The 27,949-nt window shown below is 56.8% G+C and overlaps 2 protein-coding genes across 16 annotated transcripts in view; one reads left to right on the forward strand and one right to left on the reverse strand.

Moving 5' to 3' along the window:
* Positions 1 to 922, forward strand: part of Ppp6r2 (protein phosphatase 6 regulatory subunit 2) — a 94,442-nt gene extending 93,520 nt beyond the window's left edge. For all 14 annotated transcript variants that reach the window (XM_077109355.1, XM_077109354.1, XM_077109359.1 and 11 more), the window contains one exon: positions 1 to 922. In XM_077109355.1, coding sequence (XP_076965470.1) covers positions 1 to 49 — 49 coding nt within the window. In that variant the 3' untranslated portion in view covers positions 50 to 922.
* Positions 143 to 27,890, reverse strand: Sbf1 (SET binding factor 1). 2 transcript variants are annotated; one of them, XM_076855540.2, is made up of 41 exons: positions 27,686 to 27,890; positions 21,208 to 21,293; positions 20,685 to 20,822; positions 20,320 to 20,481; positions 20,126 to 20,236; positions 19,404 to 19,509; positions 19,168 to 19,300; positions 18,965 to 19,073; positions 18,775 to 18,888; positions 18,572 to 18,649; positions 18,071 to 18,184; positions 17,851 to 17,979; positions 17,671 to 17,769; positions 17,386 to 17,590; positions 17,184 to 17,296; positions 16,026 to 16,175; positions 15,607 to 15,675; positions 15,368 to 15,526; positions 15,029 to 15,297; positions 14,772 to 14,944; positions 14,621 to 14,694; positions 14,345 to 14,540; positions 13,984 to 14,111; positions 13,405 to 13,583; positions 13,151 to 13,287; positions 12,830 to 13,037; positions 12,311 to 12,507; positions 12,096 to 12,233; positions 9,004 to 9,081; positions 8,473 to 8,654; positions 8,219 to 8,398; positions 7,582 to 7,683; positions 7,320 to 7,505; positions 7,122 to 7,248; positions 6,916 to 7,046; positions 6,617 to 6,847; positions 3,623 to 3,730; positions 3,316 to 3,527; positions 2,805 to 2,892; positions 2,604 to 2,735; positions 143 to 2,519 (listed from the first exon to the last, which is right to left on the reverse strand). In XM_076855540.2, exons 1-41 carry the CDS (start codon positions 27,738 to 27,740, stop codon positions 2,421 to 2,423), a joined length of 5,685 nt encoding a protein of 1,894 aa, XP_076711655.1. In that variant the 5' UTR covers positions 27,741 to 27,890; the 3' UTR covers positions 143 to 2,420. The 2 variants fall into 2 exon arrangements, with proteins under 2 accessions (XP_076711655.1, XP_076711656.1); XM_076855541.2 differs by lacking the exon at positions 9,004 to 9,081.
* Positions 27,891 to 27,949: the final 59 nt, after the last annotated feature.

The raw sequence follows: 27,949 nt of genomic DNA on the forward strand, positions 1-27,949 counted from the left end.
GAAGACTGACGCCCCACCAGAAGGAGCTGCCTTAAATGGTCCTGTGTAACGCTGCTGCCACTGGCCGTGGTTCACCCTGGTCAGGCTGCATCCTTAATCAAGAAAACTACCTGGTGATGCAATTTGTTCTCCTTTTTTTTAATTTAATTTAATTTAATTTAATTTTAAAATAAATGCTGCATTGGTAAAGCTGGCAGTTGGAACCAGTCGGACAACCCAGCTGGTGTCTCTCCTGCCTGACCCAGAGTCTCTCGGGCCCTGCTGGAGGACAGGACACACTGGCCGCCCCCCAGGTCCAGGCCCCAGCACAGCAATAAGGTCTCAGACATGATCGCTGCCTGCAGGAGCTGGGGTTGGGGGCAAGACCCTGACGTGCCACAAGGACTTGGAAGGGCAGGAGGGGTGGACGCCAAGGCTCTTTTCACCGATCCTTTTTAACGCATGCAGGAAGAGTGGAGTTTTTTTGCACTTTGTATCCAGCTCCAACACAGGGTCTCTCCTGGCTCAGGGCAGAGGTGAGGGCCTGAGCTGGGGAGGCCTGACCTCCACAAACGTGGGTCAGGTTCCAAGATTGCTGCTGCCTGATGGCCCTAGGAGCTGGCATCAGGCATCTAACCGGGCTACAACTTTTGACTGCCTTAAAAAAAAAAAAAAAAAAAAAAAGACCCTCTGGGCCTGGTGGGGTTGTCCCCTGGGGCCAGCAGGGCAGGCCAGCACCCTGGGGGTGGGGGATGGGCGGTGCCTGGCAAGAACTGACCTCAGGCATGTTGAATGGGCACAGCAGGGTGTGAGGGCTTGGTGAGTGGACTGCACTGTTGTCCTGGAGGGTTCTGAAAGGTTATTTTACATTGACTTATTTTTTAATGTTCATCTGACAGGGCACCCCAAGCCCCTGACCCCAATAAAAGTCATGTCATTCTTACTGACACGCCAATGTGTGGTTAAGCTGCAAGCCTGGAGTGGGGGCCCCTTGTAAGATGAGGGTGGGGGACAGGCCACACCCAGCGGTGGAGTTCCGCGCCACAGAATCTACTAAGCCCTCTCCCCAAGAAATCAAGAGCTTTATCTGAAGCTGAAGTCACACACTTCAACCTCCTTCAACCCCCAACAAGGCGGGCAGAGGATGCCGGCACCCCCCCCCAACCTGCCCTCGTTTGGGAGTCCCTGACTCCACCTCTGCTCAGCCAGAGGGACCCACCAGCTCCGGGCCCAAAGCTCTCTCCCAGCAGCGCCTCAGCCCCTCACCCTCTGAGTCCTGAGATACTGAGTGCCTCCGCCGGGTGCTGTGACTCCAGCTCCCTGGTAAGAGGCGAGCTCCATGAGCACTGAGTGACAGGCTGCTCTCACACCACCAGCCCTCGTCCTGACCCTGATCAGGCCACAGTCGCCACCACCTGAGACCACCACCCAACACAGTGGCCACTCAAATGTTGCCTCAGCCTTTGCAACGTCCACCCCCTTCTGCCCATCTTGGGCCCCAGTGGTCCCGTGATAAAACTGGTCCTGATGGGACTTGGTCAGCTGGAGAGTAACCCCCAGCAGCAGGGATCACCAAGCCTGAGAGGGGACCTCAGGCAGGGTGGGCGTTGGCAGCAAGACCCCCACGAACTGAGGCCCCAAGGTCCCTGTGGGCCCCCGCCCTCACTCTGCCTGCTGGCTCCCCTCCCTACTGCCTGAGGACCTCAGCTCCTGGGAGCCCACTCTCCCCTGTCCCTCCCACAGACCCACACCCGCCGTAAAGGACCCAGCCTCCCTGTTGCTGACCGTGGTCCCAGGGCTGCTAAGGTAGGGACAGGGGCCTTCCCTCTGGGATGCCAGCCCCAGGCCCACTCTGAGGCCTCGGGGACCAGGGTCCACACATCGAGCTAGGTCCTGATAAGCCACCCTCCCAGGACCAGATCTGCTCCCAGGACCATGGACCCCGCCCGAGGTGAGTGGGCCCAGCCCCAAGAAAGGCTCACAAGAAAGCTGCAGCCTCCCCACCCACGTGGTAGACCCAGGGATGGGGCAAGGCCAAGGGCATGTGGGGCACTGGACCACTGGCTGGAGGGGCGTGGGTGAGCAGGGACACGAGCAGCCGTTAGTTCTCTCTTTATATAGACTCTGGTTCTAGAAACAGTTCACCTGTGGCTGGCCGGCCGGGGCCAGCACACCAACAGGGCGGGGCAGGGGTGGACTATTTACAGGCCCATTGCAGGGCTGTACCATGGCCGCGACCCGGCACAGCACTCAGCCATGACACAACAATAAGTTAGAGCCAGCCGGGCAGGGCGGGGCGGGGGCTGTACACACAAGTGCTGGGGGCTCAGGGCCTCAATACTGTCGAGGGCCGGGGCTGTAAACATGGCCGGGGCGGCCCTGCCCACCCCTAGTGGTCTGTAATGACTGGAAGCAGAGCAGCCCAGGCAGGGCCAGGAAGGTCAGGCGTCCGACAGGCAGCTCTGGATCCGGTCCACCCATTGCTGGGCCGAGGGTACATCCTGGGCACAGAAGTTGTAAACGCGACGCGTGGTCTTCACCTGGGAAAGGGTGGTGGCTGACTCCACGGCCGCTACCACTGTGGAGTCCTCCCTCCCACCTCCCAAGCCCGGGCAGAGGCTCACGTCAAAGAAGGCCTTCTCGTCCACAGTCTTAGGGGCACCCATGGTGGGCGTGCCAGGTGCCACAGCCTCCACCTCCGCCAAGTCGATGACACCTTTGCACTGGGTGTCTACTCGGTGGTCATAGTAGCGCAGCTGGGGGGGGGGGTGTCACAGTCAGGGTGGCCTGTCCCCGCCAGGCTCCTCCCGCCACTCTTCACTCACCTGGTGCTTGGTCTTGTCTAGCACAAACCAGCGGGCCTTCCAGGGCTTCATAAAGGCCCCCTTCTTGTACAGGGTGCCCTCGTAGGACCTGCATTGGCAGCAAAACCAGGGCCAGGCTGGCTGTCAGGGTCCAGCTAAGCCTAGGCCCCAGAAGTTGCCCCTACCTGGGTAAGACCAGGGCCCTCATCCTACAAAACTGGCCCAGAAGGGGGACTATCTTCAGAAAAGAGATGGAGGGTCCTCCCACAACACCAGTCTTGGGGTTTCAGGGAAGCAGCCACACACAGGGTAACAGCAAAGGGGCACCCCAGGCACAAGGGGTGGGATGGATTCTGCAGGGCTTCAACCTCGTCTGGTCCCTGCCCCCAGCCCTCAAGTCTATGGATCTACATCTCAAGCCCCTTAGCCTTGGGCCACCACATGGTTTCCCCCTAAGACCTTCCACCCAAAGAAGTAACTCCTCAAAGGCATCCCTGGGATCGGAGGCCTCAGCTCCCACTGCCTCTCAGACCTGTTCTCACTCTCGGCCGTCTGGAACTGGCTATACAGGGTGCTGGTGCTGCGGCGGGCAGCTTGGCGGGAGCTGGATGTGGTCGAGCCACTGCTCTGGTCACTGTCCAGGCTGAGGCTCAGGGTGGAACCCACAGGCCCCTCCTGTAGGTATACACCCAGCGAGCGGCGGTGGTGGGGCACGCTGGACACAAGTAAGGAGCTGGGGGTGCCCTGGAGATAGGAGAGGGGTTTGCATTAGGACTAGGCGGCCTCCACCGCCTGCACATGCCCCCTCCCCCCAGCCCCCCATGCCCACTCCTGCTCACACGTCCATGTATCCGGCCTTCCAGGCGCTGCGCAGCCTTCACTCGGTCCCAGGTGTCCTTCCAGCGCTCCGGGGGTCGACCCAACTCTGTCTCCAGCCGCTGCAGTTCCTGGGCAGAATCAGTAAGCAAAGTGTTATTCAGAAAAAAAACATCCAGATTGGAGTATGAGAAGACAAAAGGAAGGGAAAATACAGAAAAGAAATACAGTAGTAAGACCCTCTTTCAAATTTAAAAATAAAGAGGGCTGAGGAGGTAGCTCAGTGGTGGTAAACTGCCCCTGGGTTAAATTCCCAGTACAAAAAAAAGTAAAGAATGAAAAAATTTTCAAACCAGACATATTCCTCACCATTGCAAATAAATGAATGAATGAATGAACGTTACAAAAAGAAAACAGACATATCAATACATCAGAAGCACTACAGACCTCAAACAAGACAGGTTGGACACACACCAACCAGGGAGCCACAGAAAAGTAGGGATGGGGATGTAGCTCAGTGGTAAAGTGCTAGTCTAGTATGAGTGAAGCCCTAGATTTGACCTTCAACACTGCAAAAAATTTTTAAAAAAATTTTTTAATGGAAACTTTAGAACTTTAAAGTAAAATATACAAGATGAAAATTTCCTTAGACAAACTTTAGAATACTAAACATAAGAGTAATGAACTTGAAGATAACGGTAAAAGAAATCACTCAAAAGGAACTGCATAGAGGAAAAAAACAAGATGAAAGTAAAAAAAGAAATGGCAAGAAAATGACATCTCACAGATCAGAGAAGCTTACCAAGCCTCAAAACAGGGTAAACACAAAGAAAAACCACACAATGGCCAAATGCTGCAACCGAAGATAAAGAGAAAACCTTCAAGGAGAGAGGAGACAGCTCAGCTCAGGGGTCAGCTCACAGGGACAGCTGTGGGGAATAACTGAGCACTGATCGCTGCTCAAGGCAAGGTGGGCCAAAGAGGGCTTCCTAGACCTCCAGAGCCTGTCCACCTGGAATTCCCGAGTCCAGAGAAAATGCCCTTTAACAAAACAGAGGGCGCCAGGCATGGTGGCCACGCCTGTAATCCCAGCCTCTTGGGAGTCTGAGACAGGAGAACTGCAAGTTCAAGGCCAGCCTCAGAAACTTAGCAAGGCCCTGTCTCACACTAGAAATAAAAAGGGCTGGGGACATGGCTCAGTGATTAAGCACCGTAACTCTCCCCGACACACACACACACACACACACACACACACACAAAATAGAGGAAGGAAGGCACAATGAAGATGTTTTCAGATTAACAGAAGCTGAGGGAATTTTATGACCAGCAGACCTTCGGTCAAGAGGTAAAATCCTGGGCTGGGGTTGTGGCTCAGTGGTAGAGCACTCGCCTAGCACACGTGAAGCCCTGGGTCCGATCCTCAGCACCACATAAAAAAATAAATAAAGGTATTGTGTCCAATTACAACTAAAAAAAAAAAAAAAAAAGAATAGTGAATATTGGAAATGGCAGAAATAGGAAGCTTTTTTCCTCTTAATTTCTTTTTTTTAATTTATTTTTTAGTTTTTAGGTGGACACAATATCTTTTTATTTTTATGTGGTGCTGAGGATCGAATCCAGCGCCCCCCCATGCATGCCAAGCTGGCACTCCACCACTGAGCCACAACCTCAGCCCTCCTTAATTTCTTTAAAATATAAAGTCGACTAAAACAAAAAGAACAATTATGTCATAAAATAGCTAAGTGGCTCTAACGACATCAGATCAAACTGACTCTAAGACACTCGGGATTGCCCAAAATAAAGAGGAACTCTATCCTGCTCTCAGGCTTATGGGTCACATTCACCCAAAAACTGACTCCATGAGCCCTGAGTAAAGTACCCATGGCCCAGGCTCCACACCGGGTCACCACATGACTGTGCAGGCCCACCTCACCACCTCTCGTTGCCGGACAGGCATCCCCACTTCCTGAGGAAACCAACTCTGAGTTGCTCAAATCTCCAAGGCCACACAGCCACCACGGGGGAATGGGTACACGTCCCCGTGGTCAGGATCAGAGGCCACCCCTCTGATTGCTCAGGCCCTCTGAAGAACCACCCAGGGAGCCAGCACCTCACGCAGGACATGCACCACCCAGCTGGCTCCCTGGGTGCTTCTCTCGCCAGGGACTCTGCCCTGTTGGATCCTGGGTCTGGTGATCAACAGACACACCCACCAAAGACGGCAGAGCCAGGGATACCGAAGACTAAGCATCAGCCCCGAGCTTCCACGGCAGGAATCCAGAGGGCTGCTGCTTGCCATAGTGCGGGCAGGACAGAAAGTCTGGCAGAGAGAACAGATCCTGGGCACAGGTGCCATGCCACACCAGGTGCCGTGGTGTGGATGTGGTCTGTTCCCCAAAGGCCCACGAGTGGAAGCTTTGGAGGTGGAACCTAAGAGGTGGGCACAGAGGACGTTCTTGGGTCAAAGGGGTGTGCCCTCAAGGTTAGGGTCCTGAGGGCTGAGTCTGTCAGCAGAGGGTGTTTTTGTTTTTGCTTTTTAATATTTATTTTTTTTATTTTTAGGTGGACACAATATCTCTATTTTTACATGGTGCTGAGGATCGAACCCAGTGCCTCACACATGCTAGGCGAGCACTCTACTGCTGAGCCACAGCCCCAGTCCACCCAGCTCCCTGTGAGTGTGATTGTGGGTCTCCACACACACCTGCCATCGCCATCTGCCATGGTGTGACAAAGCTGAAGGACCCTGGCTGACTCAACAATCGCACCCTTGAACCTCCCAAACTGAGTTAAGTAAATCCCTCCACTTTATAAGTGAGTCTATTTCTGGTATTTTGTCATAGTGACAAAATGCTGATACACCAGGTAAGGGAAAGCACACACGCCCAGAGCAGAGGCCCTGAGACCTGGGGTTTGTGACAAGGACCTTCCCCTCACTGCTAGGCAAACACTCACAAGGCATGGGGCAGAGATGTGGAAGCCATGGTCACCCCAGGTCCCAAGGGGCGCACACGCACCTCTAGCAGGCGTGAGATGGCGTCCGGCTGCACTCGAGGGCGGCTGTCGTAACATGGCCACACCACGCGGCGCCTGCTCTGAGGAGCACCTCCATCTGGCCGTTCCTCTTCTGGGGGCTCAGGGGGCCCCTGGGCCAGCTCCCAGTCATAGGGGGGGCCCTCAGACAGTGTCTCCTCCGTGTAGAAGTCCCACACCTTCAGGTTGGACACGTTGCTGTAGGGCCGCAGGACCTGGGGGCAGACCTCACACTCAGAAGCTGGTCAGCAGCAGCCCCCGCCCCAGCGGGGTCCCAGCTCACCTCTGTGTCCTCAGGTGCATACATGTAATTGTAGAACACAGGGGTCCTCTTGCTCAGCCGCTCCACGTACTCCCACACAGACCGGCAGGCCAGCTGGCCCCTGCGCTCGCCCTTCTCCTCATACAGCAGCCCTACACAGGGTGGGGTCAGGGTGAGGCTCCGTCAGGGCCCCGCCCCCACACAGCCGCCCGGTCCACCAGACATACCCAGCTCAATGCGCTCATAGTCAGAGTCAAGCAGGAAGGTCCTAAAACGGCGAGACGCATGGTGGTAACCGAGGAACTTGAGGTAGAACTGGCTGAACTCAAACTCCATGGGGAACTGCAGGTGGACCTATGTGGGGCAGGGGCAGAGGTCAGAGTTCAGGTAGCACAGCCATGCCCAACCATAAGGCCACTACCCACCTGGTACACACAGTCCAGGAACTGCAGGAAGACAGGCGTGAAGCCACTGCTCTGCCCTGCTAGAGTGTGAGCCCCACGGTGGCTGAAGCGATGACCGAAAGACAGCCACTCCTTCTCCACCAGCAGGCGGAAGCCCTCCAGCGTGCGGTAGAAGGGATCTGAGAGCAGCTGCACCAAGGACACCACCTGCAGGCACCACCCACTGGTCAGGGAGGCGCCCTGGGGACCACAGCCAGTCCCCATCCCTGCACCTGCTGCACACCTGGGTGGTGATGTCCCAGCCGTCCTCCAGGCTCACCAGGACAGAGGAGCCCGAGTCGAGGAGCTCCACTACCAGCACCGATATCTGCAGCAGCTTGTGGATCTGCAGGGACAGGCAGCCCTCGTTCCCCATCCTGACCAGGCCCCAAAGACCATGCCCAGAGTACCCACAAGAGGCTGGACAAGAGCCCTGCTCTGGCTATTCTGATCACAGCTTCCTCCTCCCCGGACCCCTAGGACCAAGGAGGCAGATTCAGCAAAGACCCTGTCCTAGGGTTATCTGAAGGACCCATCCCTAAGTCCTCTAGCATTCACAAGTTCCCAGTGAAACAGTGCCCAACCCCACCTCCAAAAGACAGTACAGAGGCAGAATGTCCCACAAGCCATCTTTTGCATGGGCCATCAGTCCACCCGAGCCTAGTAGGCTGCCCTGGACACTCTAGTCTCACTGTAGACCCTACCAGCCCAGATCCCAGATGCCTCCCAGGTGATCCTACGTGGGAAGTGGCCATTACCACCATCTTCTCCTGGGGCCCCAAACTGTCAAACAAGCAAATTTAGATCCCTGTTCACTCAGCTCCAGTGAAGCTGCAGGCCTAGAACCCAGGTGGGCAGAAGGGCAGGAGCAGCGCAGAGACCTGGATCAGCCACTCGGAGTCCTCCAACGAGCGCAGGAAGGAAGCTGGGCCAGGGTCGGTGGCAGGACAGCCTGGGACGCAGGCCTTCAGCAGCTTCTTAAAGCTGGCCTTCACCTGCCTTGCTTCAAATACCTCGATGGGCACCAGCTCCCACTGCTGGAGGGGGTCTGGCCGCACACCCTGGGAGGAGGCCAGGCACTGAGACGTGCCCAGGCCTGAGCCCCCACCCGGCCCCATGCTCCTACCTCAGGTACCTTGAGCTGAGCTTTGTCTCCAATGATGTAAAGAGCTGCACGCTGGGGCCGCAGAAAGCCCGGGTCAGGGGGAGCCCCATTGGCCTGTGGGGGACTCAGGACATCTCTGTCGGCTAGCCGGGAACCCACATCGGCACCAAGCCCACCACTGCGCCCACTGGCCCGGACACTGCCCCGCTTACCTGTGGAAGAGAGAAAAGGTGAGTGCCAGAGTGGGGCCAGGGCACCACTTACCTGGGCCGGCTGGGCTTGGCCTCCAAGGAGGGGGCTGGGCTCCCAGGGTGGGGAGGATGGACAATAGGCCCCCAGGAGGGCAGTGTGAGGGAGGAGGGCTAGAATACACAGATGCTGAGACACGTGGGGTGGCCTGTGTTAGTGTGGGGGCAGGACTTGGGTGTCAGGCAGGTAAGTACTGGGGCTAGAGGTAGGCCGTTAGTGTCAGGCATGGAAGGGGACATTAGTGCCCAAGACAGCTCAGTCCACACTGGGGGCCATCAGGGCCAGGTATAGGAGAAGCCCCCGGTACGGTACCTCGGGGCGCAGTCCATCTGGAGGCCGAGGCCGCCATGGGGTTGGACAGCGTGGTGACCCTTGCTCTGGGGCTGGGCACTGGGGGCACAGCAGAGAGAAAGCTCAGGTCTGGCCCCTGGCCTGGGGTGTGCAGCTTCAAGGAGTCTACAGGTCAGAGGTTCCCACCAAGCCCTCCTCCAGGGAACCCTGGAAACAGCAGAGGTTGGCAGCGCCAAGTCCCTAGTCTCAGGAGAGCAAAGAGCCTTTGTCTGGTCCAGGCAAGGGGCCTCCCCCAGGCAGCAGAGGGCCCACGGCAATGCGGGCAGGGGATGGAGTCTCCTCTGGACATCTCTCTCTTCCCCTATAGTCAGAAATCTTGCCCTCAGGTTCCTCCTTGAAGGCTGTGTCCCAGAACCTCCTCTCTCAAGCTGGGGTGGGACCTGTATGACAGGCACTGCCCAGAAGTGCTCTCAACACATAACCACGCAATGGCCTCACCCAAGACACAGCAACAGGAGGGACTCAAGGGGCACGGCCTGGAGGAAGCCTGGATCCTTCCAGGAAAGACAGAGAAAATAGGCCCAAAGATAGAGGGCAGTTCAGTCTAGGACACAGGCAGATCTGAGCCTCAGGCAGCACCAGGCAGACTCACAGCTGGGACAGTGTGGCCAGGAGCCTGGCATGCTGCCTGAGTGGGAAGGACTTAGAGGCTCGCCTGCCTCCACAAAGGCCTCATGCAGACAGAAAGGTAGGGCGACATCCCCAGTCACTCCAGTGGCCACCATAGCCTGCGTGCCCTGCATGCTGACAGCCCCACACTGCGGGTGGCAGTCGCCCAACCTTGCAGTGAGAGCACCAGACTGCTTAGGATGCTGGTTTTCTCTACAGCTGTCCCTGTTCATTACTGGGCAATGAGGGGGATGGTCAGGGATGCCCAAGGGACACTAGAGAAGGTACAGGACTGTGGGAACTGACTCGTCCTGAAGCAAGGATGCTGCCTGCAGGTGACCCTCAGGATTCCTGGCAGGAGTAGGAAGGCACAAACACCCAGTGATTATAAAACATACATATCAGAGAGAAAGCAGGTATTTCTTTTTCTTTAATATATATATTTTTTTAGTTGTAGATGAACACAATACCTTTATTTGTTTGTTTTTATGTGGTGCCAAGGATCGAACCCAGTGCCTCATGCATGCTAGGCAAGCACTCTACCACTGAGCTACAACCCTGGTCCTGAGAAAGCAGGTATTTCTGATGGAAGAGTGAGGGTGGGTGCATCAGGCCTGTCTCTGGGATACTGCCTCCGGTGACCATGAAGGCACTCACTGCCCATCCTTGTCCCCAGTGCCCAGCAAATAGTAATGAGACACAGATGGTCAAAGGAGCACCACTGAGTATGGGTGAGACCCACGGGCTTAACAGTGAGAAAGGCCAGGGCAGAGGGAGGGCAGATCGGGAGGGCAGATGGCTGCAGGCAAGGACTGCAGAGCTGGGTGGTTAGCTCCCCAAAACAGGTGGCACCAGGCTGCAGGACGGCTCTGTCTGCAGAAGCTCCTACCAGCCCCAGAAAACCACCAGCACACTGCACTGTGTTCCCAGGAGCTGAGGTCCAGCAGAGGAAACACAACCCCATCAACTCCAGAGCAGGACTGAGCGCATGGGAGCAGACACCTGTTGTGGCATCTACCACCTCCTGAGTACACAGCACAGGACAGGTGGCTCCAGGTTTGTGTGTGCATTGGCTCACACCCCAGTCACATCAGCAGAGGAGACAGGCTGGCCTGAGGAGGGTGAGCTCTGCAGGTTCCAGTGCAGAAGCCTCCTGAATCTCATGACCCGGTGCTAAGAGAAGACATCCAAGCACCAGGAACCCTGTGGGCAGATGACACACACTGGCCTGGTATGCCAGAGGGTGGCTAGCATCATAGGCCTGAGAACCAACCCTCTAGAATGTCAGCATCTATCAGCCAGGCCAAGAAAATCAGCAAGACAGGGTGAGAGCACAGGAAGACACTGTGGGAAGATGGGGCCAGGCTGGGTAGGAGAATGGAAATGGGTCATTGATGGGAGGGATTCAGTTATGCATGTGGGCGAAGGACCAAGGAAGCAGCTGCCCTGGGGGGGGTGGTGAGTCCTGAAGAGCCACCTTCTGCTTCATTAAACACCCATGCCCTATAGAACTGCCCTTTGTGTCCCTCCAGGAAACAACAGTTTTATCTTCTGCCTAAAAGCTTCTCTTGATACTCAGCACCCACAATTTCCCTCCCAACCACCATGTGGACAGTGCATTGGGCAGAATATATATGACCACACATTCTTGGCATTTCTGAGCTTGGGTCAGCCATAAGGACAGCCCAGCCTACAACCAGTGCCCAGAGCAGCAAGGGCAAGGGCTCCAAGGATGGCCCCAGGCACCCATCTGACCTCCTGCCTGCTGCCTCCTTTGCAAAACAGAGACACCTCATGGGGACAGGCGGTTATGACAATGGCTGCTCCCAAGCAGGGAGAATTATGGGTGCCTCACGAGCAGGGTTCAGTGGGGGACACAGCCTGACCCAGATCGACCTCAGTGTGTGCAGGGGAGGGGATAACAGGGACAGTGAGACCAATACAGACAAGACACCTCTAGGACAGATGAGGGTGAAGGCCAAGCAGTGGGCAGAGCAGCACTGGGAGGGGGCAGGGTAGGAGATGGGTGGGAAGAACAGGCCTCAAACACCTCAGGGCCTGTGCTGTCCAGGAGGCTCTGGCAGAATGTTATTGTTTAGGGGCTGGGGACATAGCTCAGCTGGTAAAGTGCCTGCCCTGCATGCATAAGGCACTGGGTTCAATCCCCAGCATCACAAAAAAAAAAAAAAAAAAAAAAAAGTTGTGGTTTAAGAAGGTAGACAGACTCATGGCCAAAACAGGCAGAGCCTGAGGACACTCACCTGGTTTGGGCAGGCCTCCTTCCTTGTCCCCAGTGCCAAGAAGGGGCCCCTATTCATTCAATACCAAACGTCCCTGACCAAGGACACTTCTTCCCCTCACTGGCCTGCTCACCATAAATGCTGCCACTGCCCCCCAGTAATCCTCCTCACCCATGCCCACTGCCCACCCTCAAGCACCCTTACCGTGACTGCCCATATGGGCTGAGGAGAAGCCGCTAAGCGTGTTTCGTCCTGATGCATCTGCATAACGGGGCATGGAGCTAACCACGGCTTGCAGGTACTTCTCCTGCTCCAAGCTGCTGGAGTCTGCCTGGGACTGGCCTGGGAGAGGAGCAGGAGTTGGAGGAGTAGGGTGGAGGGAGATGGGACAGACATGAGACGGAACCAAGGAAGGGTACCTGGAGAAGGTGCATTCTGGGCCTTGAAGAGGCCAACGACACCCTTGCCATGCAGGCCCCCGGAACGCAGCAGCACAGCCTTGGAGCGCCCGCTGCGCCAGCAGACCACGGGGAAGCGGTTCTGGCGGTAGCAGCGGGACACACGCTGTAGGGCATTGTCCTGGATGCTCTGGGGAACGATCAGCAGCCCGGGGTAGCTGCAGGAGGCAGAGGCCTTGTGAGGGCAGTTCTGCGCCTTGCCCCACATCCTCCCCACAGAGCTTAGGCAGAGCAGGTCAAGAGCCCATCGAGAAGATCAAAGGAGCAAGTTCCTGGCTCCCAGTACAAGAGGGTCAAAGGTGCTTTCCAGACCTTGTGCTCAGCTGGGTGCCCCCCACCAAGCCCAGAAGCCCAACCCTCTACCCTCCCCCTTCCACCTTCCTTGTTTGGCCAGGAACCATGGCGGGGCCCACAACATGCCAGGAATATACCCAAGCAGCTCTGACCGCATCCTCCTGGAGTGTCCTGGCCAACCCTCACCTGCGGCAGATGGCATACATGCGGTTGACTGGGGAGATGCGGAAAGCCTCAGACTTGGCCCGGCTCAGGCTGCTGCTCAGGGTGCCAAGGCCAAGGCGCTGATAGTCTCGGCAACATGCCCGCTCCACCAGGCTGCTCATGGTCATGCGGTCCGAGGGCTTCAGGGCTGAAGATGGGGTCAGCGTGCTGGGCTCCAGCTCCTCTGACACTGCAGGCCAGCACACAAGGGTCACAACCCAGAAACCACCCACCCTGCCTTGTGTCCTCCACAGGATTCACTGCCAACAAAGACTACCCAGAACACCCTCATTCTGCCCCCACCTGAGATCTCATCCTCCTGGTCCTCATAGGGTGGCTGGCCCCGCTGCTCCCAGCCAGGGGGGTTATACTTCTTCCTAGTAACATACTGCCGCACCATGGTCTTCTTGGCATTCTTAACCAGGTTCCGGGACAAGGTTCTGGGGTATAAACACATAGCAGAGGTGAGAAGAGGAGGTATAAAAGTTTAGTCACACCTGGGAAGACTGAGGAAAGCACACAGCTGGTGCCCAGCTGCCCTGGCCCTGAATCTGTACCTGAGAGAAGGACCCTTGTCCTTGGCAACCCGGGATGGCCGGCCAGATGTGTGGGTGGAGCCCAGGGTGAAAGCAAAGGTGCCCCTTATGTCTGGCGGGTACCGCAGCTTATGCAGCTGCTTGCGGAAGAGCTCGGCGCTGTCAGACCCCACCTCCTCGTCAAAGGCCATTTTCAGCAGCTGTGTCAGACAAAGAAGACCTCAGGGGTCTGAGTGGCCACCAGGACCCTCCCTAACTCTAATGCTGCTGAGAGATTGGACTCTCTTCTCACAGCAATTGTGCCACAGAAGCGGGTGAGCCTTAAGGGAAGGCCTCATGCCCAAACACTCAAGAGTCCAGTGTATGTGTAAACTGTCAAGTTCAAGCTGCTTGACAAGGTTTCAGCTTGCCCAGCACACCCAAGACAGAGACAAGGGTCAGCACCCGAGGAAATGGCAAGGATCCAAAGGCCAGCATGTCAAGTAAGCAGATGATGTGACACTGACAGCCAAGGAGAGGGACCCACACTGACAACACACTTGCCAGGTCACAGGTGAAAACCAGCTTAGAGGACTGGCTGGCTAGGGGAAAGCCACCCACCTGGAATGTGCAGGAGCGAAGCTGCAGGCCATCCTGCAGGAGCTGGTCCACCGGGGTCTGGACACTAATGCGTTTCTCCTTGGTCAGTGCAGCCACCGGGAAGGAGCGGACCACCACCTGTTCTCCCACTAAAATAGGCCAAGCAGAGTCAAAAGGAGGGAAAAGAAACAGGGTCACAGATCTCAGGGTGCTACAGCTACAGGAGTTGTGGGTAGGTGGGAAGTCCAAGATGAGCACCCATCACCCACAGGCATCTCATACCCCTGAGAAAGGGGCAGGAGAGGCAGGGAAAGTGCTATATCCACCCAAAGACCTCACAGGGAGGAGAGGGCGCCGCCAGAAAAAGGGTCTGAAGGCTCACCCAGCGGGTCGGTGGGCATCCCCGTGAAGATGACCCGGTATGTGGTGAGGAAGACGGCACCTTCAGCTGGGAACAGTGCAGGGCCCCCTGCACCACCACCTGCACCCTCCTCACGCCCATCGGGTAGCAGGTACACACGCAGACCATCCAGGACACATTCTTCACCAGGCAATAGGCGTGGCCGCAGCAGCTTAGGCTACTCAGAGACAGAAGCAGCATCTCAGGATACAGTCCAAGCCCCTCGTGCCCACCACAACCTGGCTGGCCCCAACTCACTTTCTGGATGGGGGGCAGCCTCTTGCTCTCACGGTGCACAGCCTCCAAGGTCTCAATGTGCATCTGGACGATGTCTGAGAGAAAACAGTGCTCATGCCTGGGCCCTGGCAACCCCCCTCTGAGGAAGTGTTTCTGTGCCAAAACCCCATACCTGGCACCATGACATGCAGCCCCTTGAGATGGTCACTGGTGACGCCGCTCTCTGTGCAGACCTTGTCTACAAAGCGGTTGATAAAGCGGACCACAGCCCCAGCCACGTCACAGGTCTCTGCATCTTCAAAGCCACTCTCTGTGTCATAGCTCTCAGCCATACTGCCGGCCATGCTGGGCAAGGAGGGATGTGTGGGTACAAGGCCACCTGCCCACAGACCAGCCAGCCCGCTCTTCCCCACCCCACCCTGCCCCCACCTGTTGGTAACCAGGCTGTTGCTGGCACTCTCCAGGTCACCCAGCCCTGCCCGCTCCCTTAGAAGACGGCTCTTGCTGCTGTCCAGGGGCAGCAAGAGGTAGCTCATGCGGTTGGCATAGTGGATGGCCTGGCTGAACACCGTGCTCTCCTCCTTCTGCACCAGCTCCTGCTGCTTCTCGCGGCTCAAAGTTGGCCACAGGCGCCGCTGTTCAGAAGCCACATCCAGGGCAGAGCGCTGGTCCTCCTGGGATGATGCCTCCCCAACCTCCTGCCATGGCACCACAATGAGTGAGCCAGGGCTGAGCTGCCCTCCTCCCTGCCCGGGAAATCCTGCGCACCTGGGAGGGAGCCTGGTCCTCAGAGGGCTCCAGGTAGAGGGCACGGATGTGGGTCTGCACATCTCCATAGAACATGGCCTCCCAGAACTGTGGGGTGCTCCACACCACGTGCTCCTGCACACAGCTGTAGGCAAACTGTGTCACGCCTGGGCTCAGTTTCTGCAGGGGTAAATTGGGGAGGTCACTGAACATGGTCCAGAAGGAGCCAAGGAAGAAACTGGGACTCCTCCAGCACTCACCCGGCAGAAGGCTGTGACAAGGGGCAGCAGAGCAGCTGCGATACCATGTTCGTCCAGGGAGGTACAGTCCTGTGGGCAGAGCAGTGGGCAAAAGGGATGCCTGCCCCTCTCCCAGACAGTACCCGCCTCCAATCACGTCTCTGTGGCCCCACAGACCAGCACCTTCCAGCCCTGCCACCTAGAACGTTGGCCCCATATCCCCAGGATGAAGGTTCCAAAGTCAGCCCCACACTTTCTCCAACAAGGACTCTCCCTGTTCCTGTCATTCCTACAGACCAAGGATCTCATCCCACCCTCCCTCTTCATTCTCACCTGAAGATAAGAGTTTCTCCCAACTGCAAGAGTCCCGGGAAACCCAGGAACCCATGCTCACCGCACTCACATGCCACATCACTGGCAGGATAGGGGCCCGGCCTCACCTGCAGGCAGCAATTCATCATACGGACGACAAAATCGAACTGCTGGTGGTCCAGGACCGCCCGGTTCTGCTGCACGTGCAGGTGCAGCTCCTGGGCCAGGCAGCGACGGGCAGCTCGTCCCTTCAGAGCCCTGAGCACGGCCGGAAGCAGCTGGGAGCAGGGGTAAGGGGAACAAGGGGCTGAGGGCAAAGAGGGAGGGATGGGGGGAGTCCCACAGAGGGAGGAAGCAGCAGGTCTACAGAAGGCCAGAAGCTCCACCACGCACAGAAAACCCAAAGACCACACAGACCAAAAGAGATGAAAACCTCCAGCAGACCCAGCAGTCCACAAGTGAGAACCCAGAAAGACAGGTCACAAGCTGAGTGCACGCATGCTCTGAAGAGGCCTGAGGCCCAGACCTGCTCAGTCTGATAGGGCTCAGTATCTGAAACATGGGCCTGAGCATCACAGGGCTCCCAGCACAGGCCAGGCCAGGCTCAAGCTTGAGCTATTGTTACGGTCATTCACCATAAAACCACAGGAGACACTACACAGCTGCAAAAAGACTCAAACTGGCTGTCAAACAAAATCCCAGCCAGGCACGGTGGATTGCGAGTTCAAAGACAACCTCAGCAACTTAGCAAGGCCCTAAGTAACTCAGTGAGACCCTGTCTCTAATAAAATACGAAAAAGGGGCTGGGGTGTGGCTCAATAGTTGAGCTCCCCAAAGTTCAATCTCTGATATCAAGAGAAAAACAGAGAGAAGGAAAAAAAAAAGGATCCCAAAAGTGTTACGTGAATTATCACAGAGGCAAAACAGCATGTGAGTAGGTTTTGTTTTCTATAAGTTAGACACAACACACACAGGGCTACAGTCTTTCAGAAGGATGCAGAAGAAAATTAATAGAAATCTTAAGGTTTTCTAAGTTCTAAAAATGTATACAACCCCACCTTGCTGAGCCTTCTTGGAAGGCCTGTCCCACTGCCCACTGAGATCAAGGAGAGCAGACCTGGTGCCCACCTATCCTCCTGCCAATCCATCCACCTCCAGCCAACTTGCATGTGAGCAGAGCCTCCAGGGCAGGCCCAGCATCCATTGCACTAGAGGCAAGGCCTGTGCCTCCTCTGAGGCTGCTGTCCTGAACTGAAGTTGGGGGGCCCCCTCACTGCACACCTCACCTTCTTGGCCTCAAGCATCTTCCCCTCAAACACGTAGGAGATGCAGTTTCGCACCACCTCCAGCCGGCGAGCACTGTTGACATGTGGCCCGCTGCACCGCTCTAGTATGGCAGCTGTGGGAACAGGACATACACACCCTCATAAGAGCCTACTCCCAGTCCCTTCTTGGGGCATGTTCTCCCCTCCCATCCCCATTACACACTCATGGGGGGCCCTGAGGGCACAGTGGTCCTCCTCTCAGCCTTCACAGCTGGGGGTGCACCCTGCATCTTAGCTGCAGCCTGGTCCACAATCCACTGCACGGTGCCTTCATCCAGCCGGGGGAAGGGTCGGGGTGGCCGCCGCAGGTGACTGGACTCACCTGGCCTCTGCACCTTGTGCATCGCCACAGCTGGATAAGGGTTCTCCTGGGGTAGAAAGGCAGACAATGGCAAATGGGTGTGGGCCAGGGTGGCACCACACCCTCCCATCAGGCCACACACCGTACATTCTTATACAGCTGCTCTGCCAGTTCCTGAACATGGCGCAGAACTCTCTGCGGGTGGTTTTCATCTGCACGCATCCTTGCCACCTCATGGGCCACCAGCTGGGGGGGACAGGAGGCAGGGTGAGACTAGGGCAGGTGAGCATATGGCGGGGGAGGTAGACAGGTGGGGGTGGGATGCACCTCATCAAATAGATCCGTGGGGCGGTAGGGGACCCCGCGCTCCGACACGAAGCCCGCAAAGGCCATGCCCTCCAGCACCTTCATTAGGAAATCATCCTCCACCAGCCCACGCTGGCCCAAGAAGGCTGCCTGGGGAACACCAAAAGGGCACCCACTCAGGGTATACCGAGCATTTACCTACCACTCCACTCCTCTATCCCTACACCACCTGCCAGCCCACCTTATGGAAGCGGATGACAGGCTCTGGGTGGATGCGCACAATGTGCAGGCACCATCGGTAGCCCTGCAGGAGTTGAGCAAAAAGCCGAAGAAAGACGGCTCGGAGCTCCTTGTCCTGGGAACAAAGGTGAATGCAGGTGAGTGCCAGGCTCCTGGGTGCTTCTCCCCACTCCCACCCAAAGCTGGGAGCGAGGCTTCTCAGTCACCTCTGTGGTCTCCTGCTGCCCCTCCCACAGTATGCCACACAGCCAAGCAATTCCTCCACACTTGCTGAACAAGTCCCTCCTGCTAGTGACCCCCAGAGGCACTGGTGGCAGGATGCCAAGTCCTGGCCCCTCCATCCGCACCCTATACCTTGCCCACACCTGCTATATAACCAACCGCCCGTGCTATAAAAGCTCAACCTAGCCTGAAGGTAGGCTGCAATGTGCATGCAGCATCAGCCCTGCCATCAGCCATGGCAGAACTGAGATGACAGGATGGGGTGTCCAAAGACTTATACCTGCATCTTCAGGGAGGGAGTGGATGTTGTGGCGGGGGGAAAGGCAAGGTCAGCCAGTTCCAGCTCTGGATCCAGGACCTGTGGTAGAAGCAAAAAGCAAGGGGAGAGACACAGTGAGCCTTAGGCTCTGGACTCCCCCTGTTGCCACACAATGGCTCCCCACAGGCTGTAATCTCCAGCTTCAATCTGGCCCTTGCCCTCACCATGCTCAGAACATTGTGGGTCTGGCTCTGCAGTGGCTCCGGCAGGGGTGGAATGTGCACACACTCAGGGACAGTCACTGTCCCTCCATCAAGATCAGCAACAATCACGTCCAGCTGTGGACCAAAGAGAGCAAGTGATCAGGGGCCTGAAGGCCTAAGCAGTAAGGCAGACACAAACCACAGCCCTTACCAGCTCCTGGGTCTCCGCCTGGAAGGCTGCGTTGACCCCAATGATGAAGGGCGTGGGTGTGCTGAGGACCTCCAGCAGCTGTGCCGGCAGGATGGGCACATAGGTGAAGCTGCAACAGGTCCCAGGGTACACAGTGAGTCCCAGAGGATAAGGCTGGGTGGAGGGGCCAGGAGGGACGGGTGGAGGGCCAAGCAGAGGGGCACCTGTATCTGAGAGGGAACAGTAGTGCCAGGAGGCCCCTGCAGGCATCTGCAAGCCGCTGGTAGCTCCGGGACAAGAAGAGGACCTTGTGCTCCGTGAGGGCAGCACAGAACAAAGACAGCACATTGGTGATGCCTAAAGAAAGAGGACAGGCCTGGTGAGGGCCCTGTAACCCCCCAGAGTGAGAACCACACCTCTGGCCACCAGTCCTAAGGACAGGAAGTTGCAGCAGGCTCACCCAACTGACGGAAGAGCAGGGCTACACTGCAACGGCTGATAGGTAGTGAGTCAGCCAGTGGGGTCTGGATGACCTGCCGGTCACCAGCTCCCAGAGAGATGGTTCTCTGTGGAAAGAAAAGGACCAGAGTTCAGCAGTTTGACGAGGCCCAAATCAGCCCAGAGCTCTGTGGTGCCAGGTGGGCCCTGGTGAACTGACAGACCCAGAGATGGGACTGGCTGGATGGCTGGAGGGAAAGGTCACACCCTGACTGTTGGCTGAACAGTGCTGCAGAGAAAACTCAAGACAGGGGGTGGCTGCCTCTGACCTGGGGTAGGGGCAGGGCCTGGGTGGGCAGAAGAAACAAAGTATCCATACCGCTCCTTCCTCAACAGAGTCCAGCTGCACAGGACAGACAGGCAGAGAGACACAGTTAGACACCTCTGGCACACAAGGCACACAGCAGAGAGCGGACAGATAAGCTGACACTGACATCCAGAGACAGGCACACACCCACGAATGAACAGAAAGACGCTAGGCCCAAAGGAACAGATTACAAGAGCCAGGTGAGCAGGCAGGGGCCAAGAACAGATGACGAGTGCTGGCACCAAGAGGAGAAAGAAGTGCCCAAGGTGTTGGGCCATGCTCAGCCACTGAACATGGAGTGCCCACCAGGCCCCCACACCCCTGAATGCACCAGGAAGACCTATACCATGGAATCACCAGTTGTTCTCAATACCTACCTGTGATCCCCCAGCCAGAGGGACAGTGCATGTCAGCAGGTTCCCAATCACATTCTCCAGGCTCACGTTCAGGCCTTCCACGTGGATGGCATAGATGAGACCAAGGCTATTCTGCAATGTATCAGACATGGAATGGTAGCACTGCCAACAGGAACATCCCAGTCCTGCCTCGCTGCCCTGGTGGCCCGCCTCACCCTGAACACCTCCGCATGGTCCAGTCGTGATACCAGCACCAGGGTCTTTGGAGCAAAGAGCTGGCCAGCCTGGGCTGATGTTGTAGTCAATAGCCGCACCTGGCCTCCCTCATCAGCTTCCTCCTCCCTCTCCACGGCATCCTCAGTGGTGCACACTGCTTCCTGTAGACAGAAGCCCATGCTCCCGGCTCTCGTCAGGTTCGTCCCACGAGCCCAGGCGAAGGACACAGGTGACTCAGAGAGACCCAGCCCACTAGAAACTTTGGCCTCTGCAGGGTAGGAGACACCCCCAGAGGCAGAGGGAGCTGCCCATGGCCCAAGGGCTCATCCTCACACATGCTGTACCCCAGAGCCCCCTAGCTGACCTGTGTGGGCTCCACTGGCTCCCAGAAGGTCAAGCAAGCGCAATAGTGCCGCTCAGAGTTGATGTCAGTGAGGACGGCAACAAAGAAGGTCGGTGGGTTCCTCTCGGGACACAACTGCCACCCACTGGGCTGGCAAAACTGCAGGGAGGGCTCAGTAGTCAGCTGCCTGCACCCACACCCGCAGCAGGAAATAGCCCACCTGCCCCAGCACACCTACTCCCAAGCATCAGCACTGCCAGGACCTGGAATTCCAGGGCACACAGGCAATGCCTCATTATGTGGCTTTGGGGACACCCTCTGGGCCTCAACCCCTCCTGGTGAAAGGAGTAACAGCCTCTGGCCTCACCACCTAGGGTGAGGCCCAGGAAGGGCATGGTGTCCACTGTTGGGAGCACTTGAAAACATAACACAGTGATGTGAGCACCAAGCACCCCAACAGTCAAGCCAGCCACCCCTACTCTCCACAGCAGGCCTACATTTCCTTGTACCAGCTCAGCAAGGATGGCCTGTCTCCCTGACTTACCAGCTCAATGCCCTGGGGGAAGGGGTTGTCCTCCCAGTCCTTCTCTGGGAAGCGCTGCAGGATCTGGCCCTGGCCTTCCCCACTCCCTGAGGAAAGAAGCAGGTGGTCAGAGAACCCACCCCACTTCCCTCCCCAATCTCCTGCCAGAATTGGCCAAGGCCTCAAAGCCCAGTATGGAAAAGTCCCCTCCTCATCTGGCACCAAACTAGCTCTCTCAGACCTACTGTTTCCCTATAAATAGTTCTGGGTAGAGAAGCCAAGGCAACCACAAGCCCCAGGGCCACCAGAGGGCAGCGAGAAGCCCCAGATCTCTGTAAGTCCCCATTGCTCCCACCCCTTCCCATGTCCTGCCCACCCTCTCAGCACCATGTGCCAGAGTTCTCCCCTTGCCACAGACCAGCCAGGCCTCTCACAGCACAGGCCTCCCTGGGGGCCACAGTTACAGCTGTCCCACAGCCCACTCAGCATCTGCCACCATGGCAACCCTGACTTAGGCATCAGCCCCAACAACTCCAAAAGCTGGACAATGACCACCAGACAGCCAGTGGGTATGTCTGGTGTATAGGACGTATTTGGGCACTCCCGAACTATATGTCACCCACCCACCCTGGGCCCATGCTGGGAATGCATAGGATTCACATTTGTTATCTATGTGGGGTTTAATAAGAAGCTTCGGTCCCCTTGTGCTGGGGGGAGGGGACCATCCAGGCCCACAGTCCCAGATTGCTATCTATCCCCAGCCCCTCAGAGATGACCCCAGCACAGATCTCAGGAGGAAGGATTCAGCAAGGTCCTGCTCTTTGGAACCTATGTTCCCCTAAGTCTTCTGACCTGCACCCCTTTACTACCATGCCCAGGGCACTGCTTCCTGTCAAGTGTCTAGGCCACATGGATGCAATCCATGCTACTGAGGTGGAAGCCTTGCCTGTGGATAACCCCTACAATGCCAAACCAGAAGGTATGCCAAAGGCCACAACAGGGGGGCACTCAGGACCCAGCTCCTGCCAGGTGAGTGCTCTACTTGCCTCACAGGACTCAGAGGATGGAGCAGGATATGGTAGGAAAGACAAATGCCTCCTCATTTTCACCTCTCACACTCACAACTCAGAGGCCCCCACAGCGACACTGCTGCCCCTACCAGCAGAAGCCGCAGAGGCAGACAGCACGGGGAGGATGCTCAACGAAAAGCCTCTCCCTGGAACCCCACCTTCACCTTCATTCCCAGTAAACCACCGCGCACAGCCTTCGACGGCCTGAAGGGATGCAGCCTCACATCCATCCAGCCTGATCCATCTGCGCACAGGGGAGCTGATCCCCAGCAGCTTACAACACACATTCCTCAGATCCTCTAAAGCCAGAAGAGTGGGTCTAAGATCTTGGGCCCTGAAGAATCACGGAGGCAACACCAAGGATGTGAGCATCAGGCAGGGTGCTGCTGAGCTAAGGGTGGTGGGGTGATGAGGGGCTGATTCTGACTCACAAAACCTCAGCTTCCTGCTCCCCTCCCCCCGTATTGATACTCTGCAGGCAGCAAAAAAGGGGACAAGTGTCTGCTGGTGCCATGCCTACCTACACACATGTGCAGACCTGTCCCACCAAGATGAAGACCCCATGAGGGGGTCCCACCCCTAAGAGCCACCCTCAACAGACCCCAGCCAGCATACTCACACATGCAAAACACACACACACACACACACACACACCCTCCCTGAGCCCTGGCTTCCCCCACCTTGACTCTGCCAAGGGCTTCCTTGTGCTCAGCCTCAAACCACCATCTGGGCCCAGCCCTGGCTGGCACCCAGGGCTCACCCAGTTCTTGCCACGAGGCAGCAGGCGGAACAAGGAAGAGGGGGTGTAAGACAGGGACAGGAGTCTCTGCTCTTCAGTCTCCCTCTCAGTTCAGGCAGGGTGAGCAGTCTTCAGAAGGCTGCTCTCAGTAGCTTCTCCCCACAAGGGAGTGAGCATAAAGGGGATTATCATCATCCACCATCGCCTTCTCCTATCTCATTCATAGTATGAAATCCAACTTCCTCTTGCAACTCAGACTTAAAATCCTCTGAGGGCCCACCTGAAGAGCTAACCCTGATCACCACTCCCATGAGTGCCCCCACTGTGGCATGAGGGAGGATAGGGGAACCAGCCAAGCAGGCGTCTCTCCTGAGCTCCAGACTTGCCCTCAGGAACTCAGGTCACAGTGCTCCTTCTCTGGGAAGCTCCTTCCTATGATCCTGGAGCCTGCATAGGAACCCCTAAGACCTCCCTTCCTCTACAACCCCCACCCTACCACCTCTTGACAACTGGTGCACCTGTCAGTAGGCTGGGCTTGATGGCAGGCTCCAAACCTGGCACAGACCACAGCCTAATTAGGGCTTGTTGCATGCACACATGACTATCCTCCCCACACCCAGCCCTACTCACACCCCACAAGCAAACAGGTTTCTCAGTCAGAACAGCAGAGCAGCTTCCAGAGCCTGGGGAGCACCCGACACAGCAGGCCCTCCTCCAAGAACACACCAGGGAGAAGTCCACAGTTTCTCCTGGGAACAACAGTACCTAGCCCCTTTCCTGAGACCTCAGCCTTTTCCTCAGCTCTGTACTTTCAGGGGCTTGGCTGCTGGCTTGCATAGGAGGAAGAGGTTCTGTCAAGTTTACCCAGTGTCCCCCACTCACTCAAGCACTGTGAACACAAGGGTGACCTGAAATGGCTGAGCTCCTTACCCTACCAGAACAATGCCCCACTTTAGAGTAGACAGGAGGGAGGGTGCCCTCCCCTTCCCACCCCACTAATCCCAACAGTACAGCCATGCATCACTGGGCAGTACTCTTTAAGGGGCCCAAGGAGGAGGGGCACCAAGATCCTCTGAGGCATAGATGGGAAATCCCCTGTCCCTCCTTCTCTTGAACCACAGGCTAAGGGAGGTCAACCCAAGGGTGACACTGGGGCTCCTGTACTCAAAGCTCCTCAGTGAAAGCTCCTCTGGCAGCCAACCCCATGAAGGCTACAGGGCTGAACGGCAAGGCTGGCCAGCAAGAGAACACAGACCATGCGTTCTGTCATCTGCTGGCACACCCCATCACCAGTGCCAGGCTCCGATGCCTGGAGAGCCATCCTAGTGTACACTAAGGGAAGACAAAGAAAGGACGGCAGCCTCCTCTGCTCAGCCTACTACATATCATACCATAACACTGGACAGCACCCTCCTGCTGCTCCAAACATAGTGACCTTGACACCCAGGCATGCTGTTCCTGGTCAACCACTGCAGCTTCTCTGGTCATCCTTCCTGATCTACCCTCACCCACAACCACAGCAGCTCTGGTCCAAAGCATCCTCTTCAAACATCCAGGGTGGATGCTGTTGAGGCCATCCCAAACAGCCCCAACCTGCTCCAGAGGTAGGGCAGGAACAGGGGTGGAGATAGTAGATGGGGCCCAAGAATGTGGCCAACTCATTACCATAGGACTGAGAGAGACCAGGCCACAGGATGGAAAGTCTTCTTCTCAGACACTTGGGGTCCAGACCTTCCTTCCCAGTGGAAGCAAGAAGGCTGCCAGCCAGGTCTAAGCCAGATCAAGTGTCTTTCCTGCTCTCAAAAGACACCTCAACACTGGCCATGCTGCATTAAATCAGCTGACTACTATTGGGAGCTGGGAAGGGGTCATCCATCTGGTCCTCGCACTGACCCCAGAGTTAGGTCCAGGGCACAGAGGCTGCTTCCTGACTCACCAGGTAAGGAGCCTGTAATGGGCCAGCTGACACCCTCTGAGGTAAAAAGGACACACACAGCCCAAGCATCTCCCCACCCTCTCTGAGAGGTCACCAGCTGGAGACCACTAGCAACCAGGGTGCTGCCTTGGGCAGGACTCTGGACCCAACCCAGCAGCCAAGACACCCAGGCCTACACCCAGCAGTCTCAGAAAAGATGACCAAAACCAGGCCAAAGACATGAAACTGCCCACTCACACCACTTAACCTAAAAGACCCTGCATCCCTGCCCTGATGTCCTAGGCCTGCCAGTACAAGGGCATCTTTCACCTCCCTTGGAGGCGCATCGTTCTGTCTGTGCCTATGTTCATACACCTGCTGGTCCGTCATGAATAAGACACCCATTGCTTCCTAGGGTCTTACATCTGTATTCATCGCATCCTCACAGCCTAGAAGATTAGTATGACTCATACCAGCTACAGATGAGGAAACTGAGGCACACAGAGTCAAATGACTGGCCTGAGGTCACAAAGCTATGGTTGCAAAGCACAGACAACTGACCCCCACATCAGGTGCCATTTGGCTTCCCTTATTCCCGCCCCTACCCCGTCACCTTTCCCAGTCTGTGGATTTATTCCTCACAGGGATAGATGAGTTCTTCTAAGGAATGTCCTGAGGCTGGATGGCCAGCTAGTTCCAACCTCAGAAGGCAGTGTTCAGGAGCTCCACAGCCTTCTACCACCACCCAAGTGGACAACTTGGGAATCACTCCTTCCACCATTTAGGGTGAGTGAACATCTTGGGCCCAGCCTTCTCACATGTACTGTTCAGAGGTCATACACATCAGAGGTGCCTGTGCAGCTCCAGCAGTAAGCACACTCGTCGCAGCCAGCTTCTCACAGATCCCACAACTGCCTCCTCATGCCTCCCTCAGATTCATCCTCAACTCTCACCCAACTATCACCACCGCTATCTAGCCTCTACCTGCAGTCTCTGCCTACCTGGCTCTCTCTCCTCACACCATCCTCAACATCATCAGCATCGAAGCCTGGTGTTCCTGCAGCCCCTGCACACAGCCTAAGGCCCCTCACAGTAGAGCAACTATCATCCAGCCTTGTTTTCCAGGATCCCCACGCAATCCTCTGTCCTAGATGATACCACTTCTTCACTGCCCTCTACATGTGCCTTGTGACAGGCCACTCTCCTTCAAAAGAGACAGAGACAAAGACAATGTGGTCTTTGCCTTTGACAATTCCCTCTCTGGAGAGAAAGTCAGATGTTTATGACTGATGGTACCAAAGACATACTTGGACAGCTGAGAGAAGATCAAGTGCTGAGTAAGAGAGGGCCATTTACACTGAGTAGGGTCTGGAAATGAGGAAGATGCTGAAGAGGCTTCAAAGAGTGTGCAGGTGGACCCTAGACAAAGAGACAGTCCAGGTGGAGGCTCAGCTAAAGAAAAGGCAAAGAAGAAAGTTCAGGTCATGGATGGTGACAGTGGCAGGAGAATGATAAAAAGCTGGAGAGTTGCAGATATAGCTTAGTAGTACAGCACTTGCTTAGCATTTGTAAGGCCCTAGGTTTGATTCCTAGCACCATGAAAAAAAAGGAAGGAGATGAAGATGACAAAGAAGCAACAGCAGCAGCAGCATTGGGATTTGACAGACTGAGTGCCAGTCTGAGCTGCCTTAGACTGCGCACTCAACCTCTCTGTACCTGATTCTGCTCTACAAATGGGGGAAACAGCAGGGCAACCTTGGTGGGCTTGGGAGATAAAGAAGTGAGATCATGCACACAAAGGGCTGTGCAGGAACTGGCACATCCAGCACGCTTGCCAATACCCAACACCACTGTCTCCACGGCTGTTGCTGATGTCATTGTCAGGCTCTGTTTCTCCTACCCACCCCCAGGCTGAAAGGGTACTCAGACACAGGTGCCCCCAGACCTGGACCTGGACCTTCTACACACTGGCACCAATACCACAATGATCTCCCACCCAGGGATTGACTTGCAGAGCCTATACCAACAGGCTCATTGCCAAGAATGCTCTTCTGTTCACGACATGCTCTTCTGTTTCATCCTGAAATCCTCCAAGTTCCAATTCAAATACCATCACTCTATGAAGTAGCTTTGGAACCTCCATGCTTTCCTCTGCATCCTACCAAGCCTATTTGAGGCTTCATACCTAGTACCAGTCAGAAAAGGGGCTGGCCTCTGGGCATGGCCACTCAGCAGTCTGTGGAGGCCAAGAGTGTCCATCCCAACTAACTGGAGAGGAGGAGGCCAGATGCCCCAGAGCCCTCCCATCTCCAGCCACATGCCGCTGCCCACCACCGCAGCAGAAGGCAGGTGCCCAGGGATGGCCCCACTTCTCCCCAGCTACCCCTGCAACTACCTCCACCACAGCCACTGGGACGCTTCCTGGGCCCTGGCGAATCCCAGTACCGAACCCTCGGTCCAGCCTCGTCTTTCTATCCCCTTAACCCCCGGGACCTTTGGCCAGTTCCTGGGCCAGGTCCCTCAGTAACTCGGTCCCTCAGTCCATTTCTCAGCCCCGGGCTAGTCCCCATCTCCGCCCGCTCAGCCCAGTGCCCGACCCTCAACCCCCAACCTGTCCCTCAATCCACAGCCCAGTCCCACAGTCCAGATCCTCAGCCTGGTACCGCAGACCACACTCAGGCCCGGCCCTCCCTCCGTCGCCAGACCTGTCCCGCTGCCCAGACACTCAGCCCCCGGCCCCCGCCCAGTCCCTCAGCGCTCTGCCGCGACACTCACCGCGCGGGTGCGGCCCGAACGCCACCAGCACGAAGTAGTCCGCGAGCCGCGCCATGGCGAGAGGCGCGGGGCGGCCCGAGGGGCGCGGGCGGGCTCCGCGGCTCGGGGACTTGAGGGCGGCGCGCTCATGGCCCGGCGCCGGCCCTGGGCCGCGCACCCGGGACACCCCGGGCCCGCTCCGCCGCGGCCCTGGCCCGGGCTTCCGCCGCCATCTTCCCAGCCAGCCGGCCCGCCCGGGCGCGCCGTGCGCCTGCGCGCCCTCAC

The sequence above is a fragment of the Callospermophilus lateralis genome, chromosome 4 (genome assembly GCF_048772815.1).
Source record: "Callospermophilus lateralis isolate mCalLat2 chromosome 4, mCalLat2.hap1, whole genome shotgun sequence".
NCBI lineage: Eukaryota > Metazoa > Chordata > Mammalia > Rodentia > Sciuridae > Callospermophilus > Callospermophilus lateralis.

Bases quoted from the DNA above. Each gene is read 5' to 3' on its own strand.
- Sbf1 (XM_076855540.2), bottom strand. From the start codon at position 27,740: ATGGCGCGGCTCGCGGACTACTTCGTGCTGGTGGCGTTCGGGCCGCAC. The intron at 14,945-15,028 runs GTGGGGGCAGGG...CTCCTTGCCCAG, and splicing joins AACAGCCTGGTTACCAACAG to CATGGCCGGCAGTATGGCTG. The intron at 13,038-13,150 runs GTGGGGGCAGAA...GCTGGCCTGCAG, and splicing joins CCAGGAGGATGAGATCTCAG to TGTCAGAGGAGCTGGAGCCC.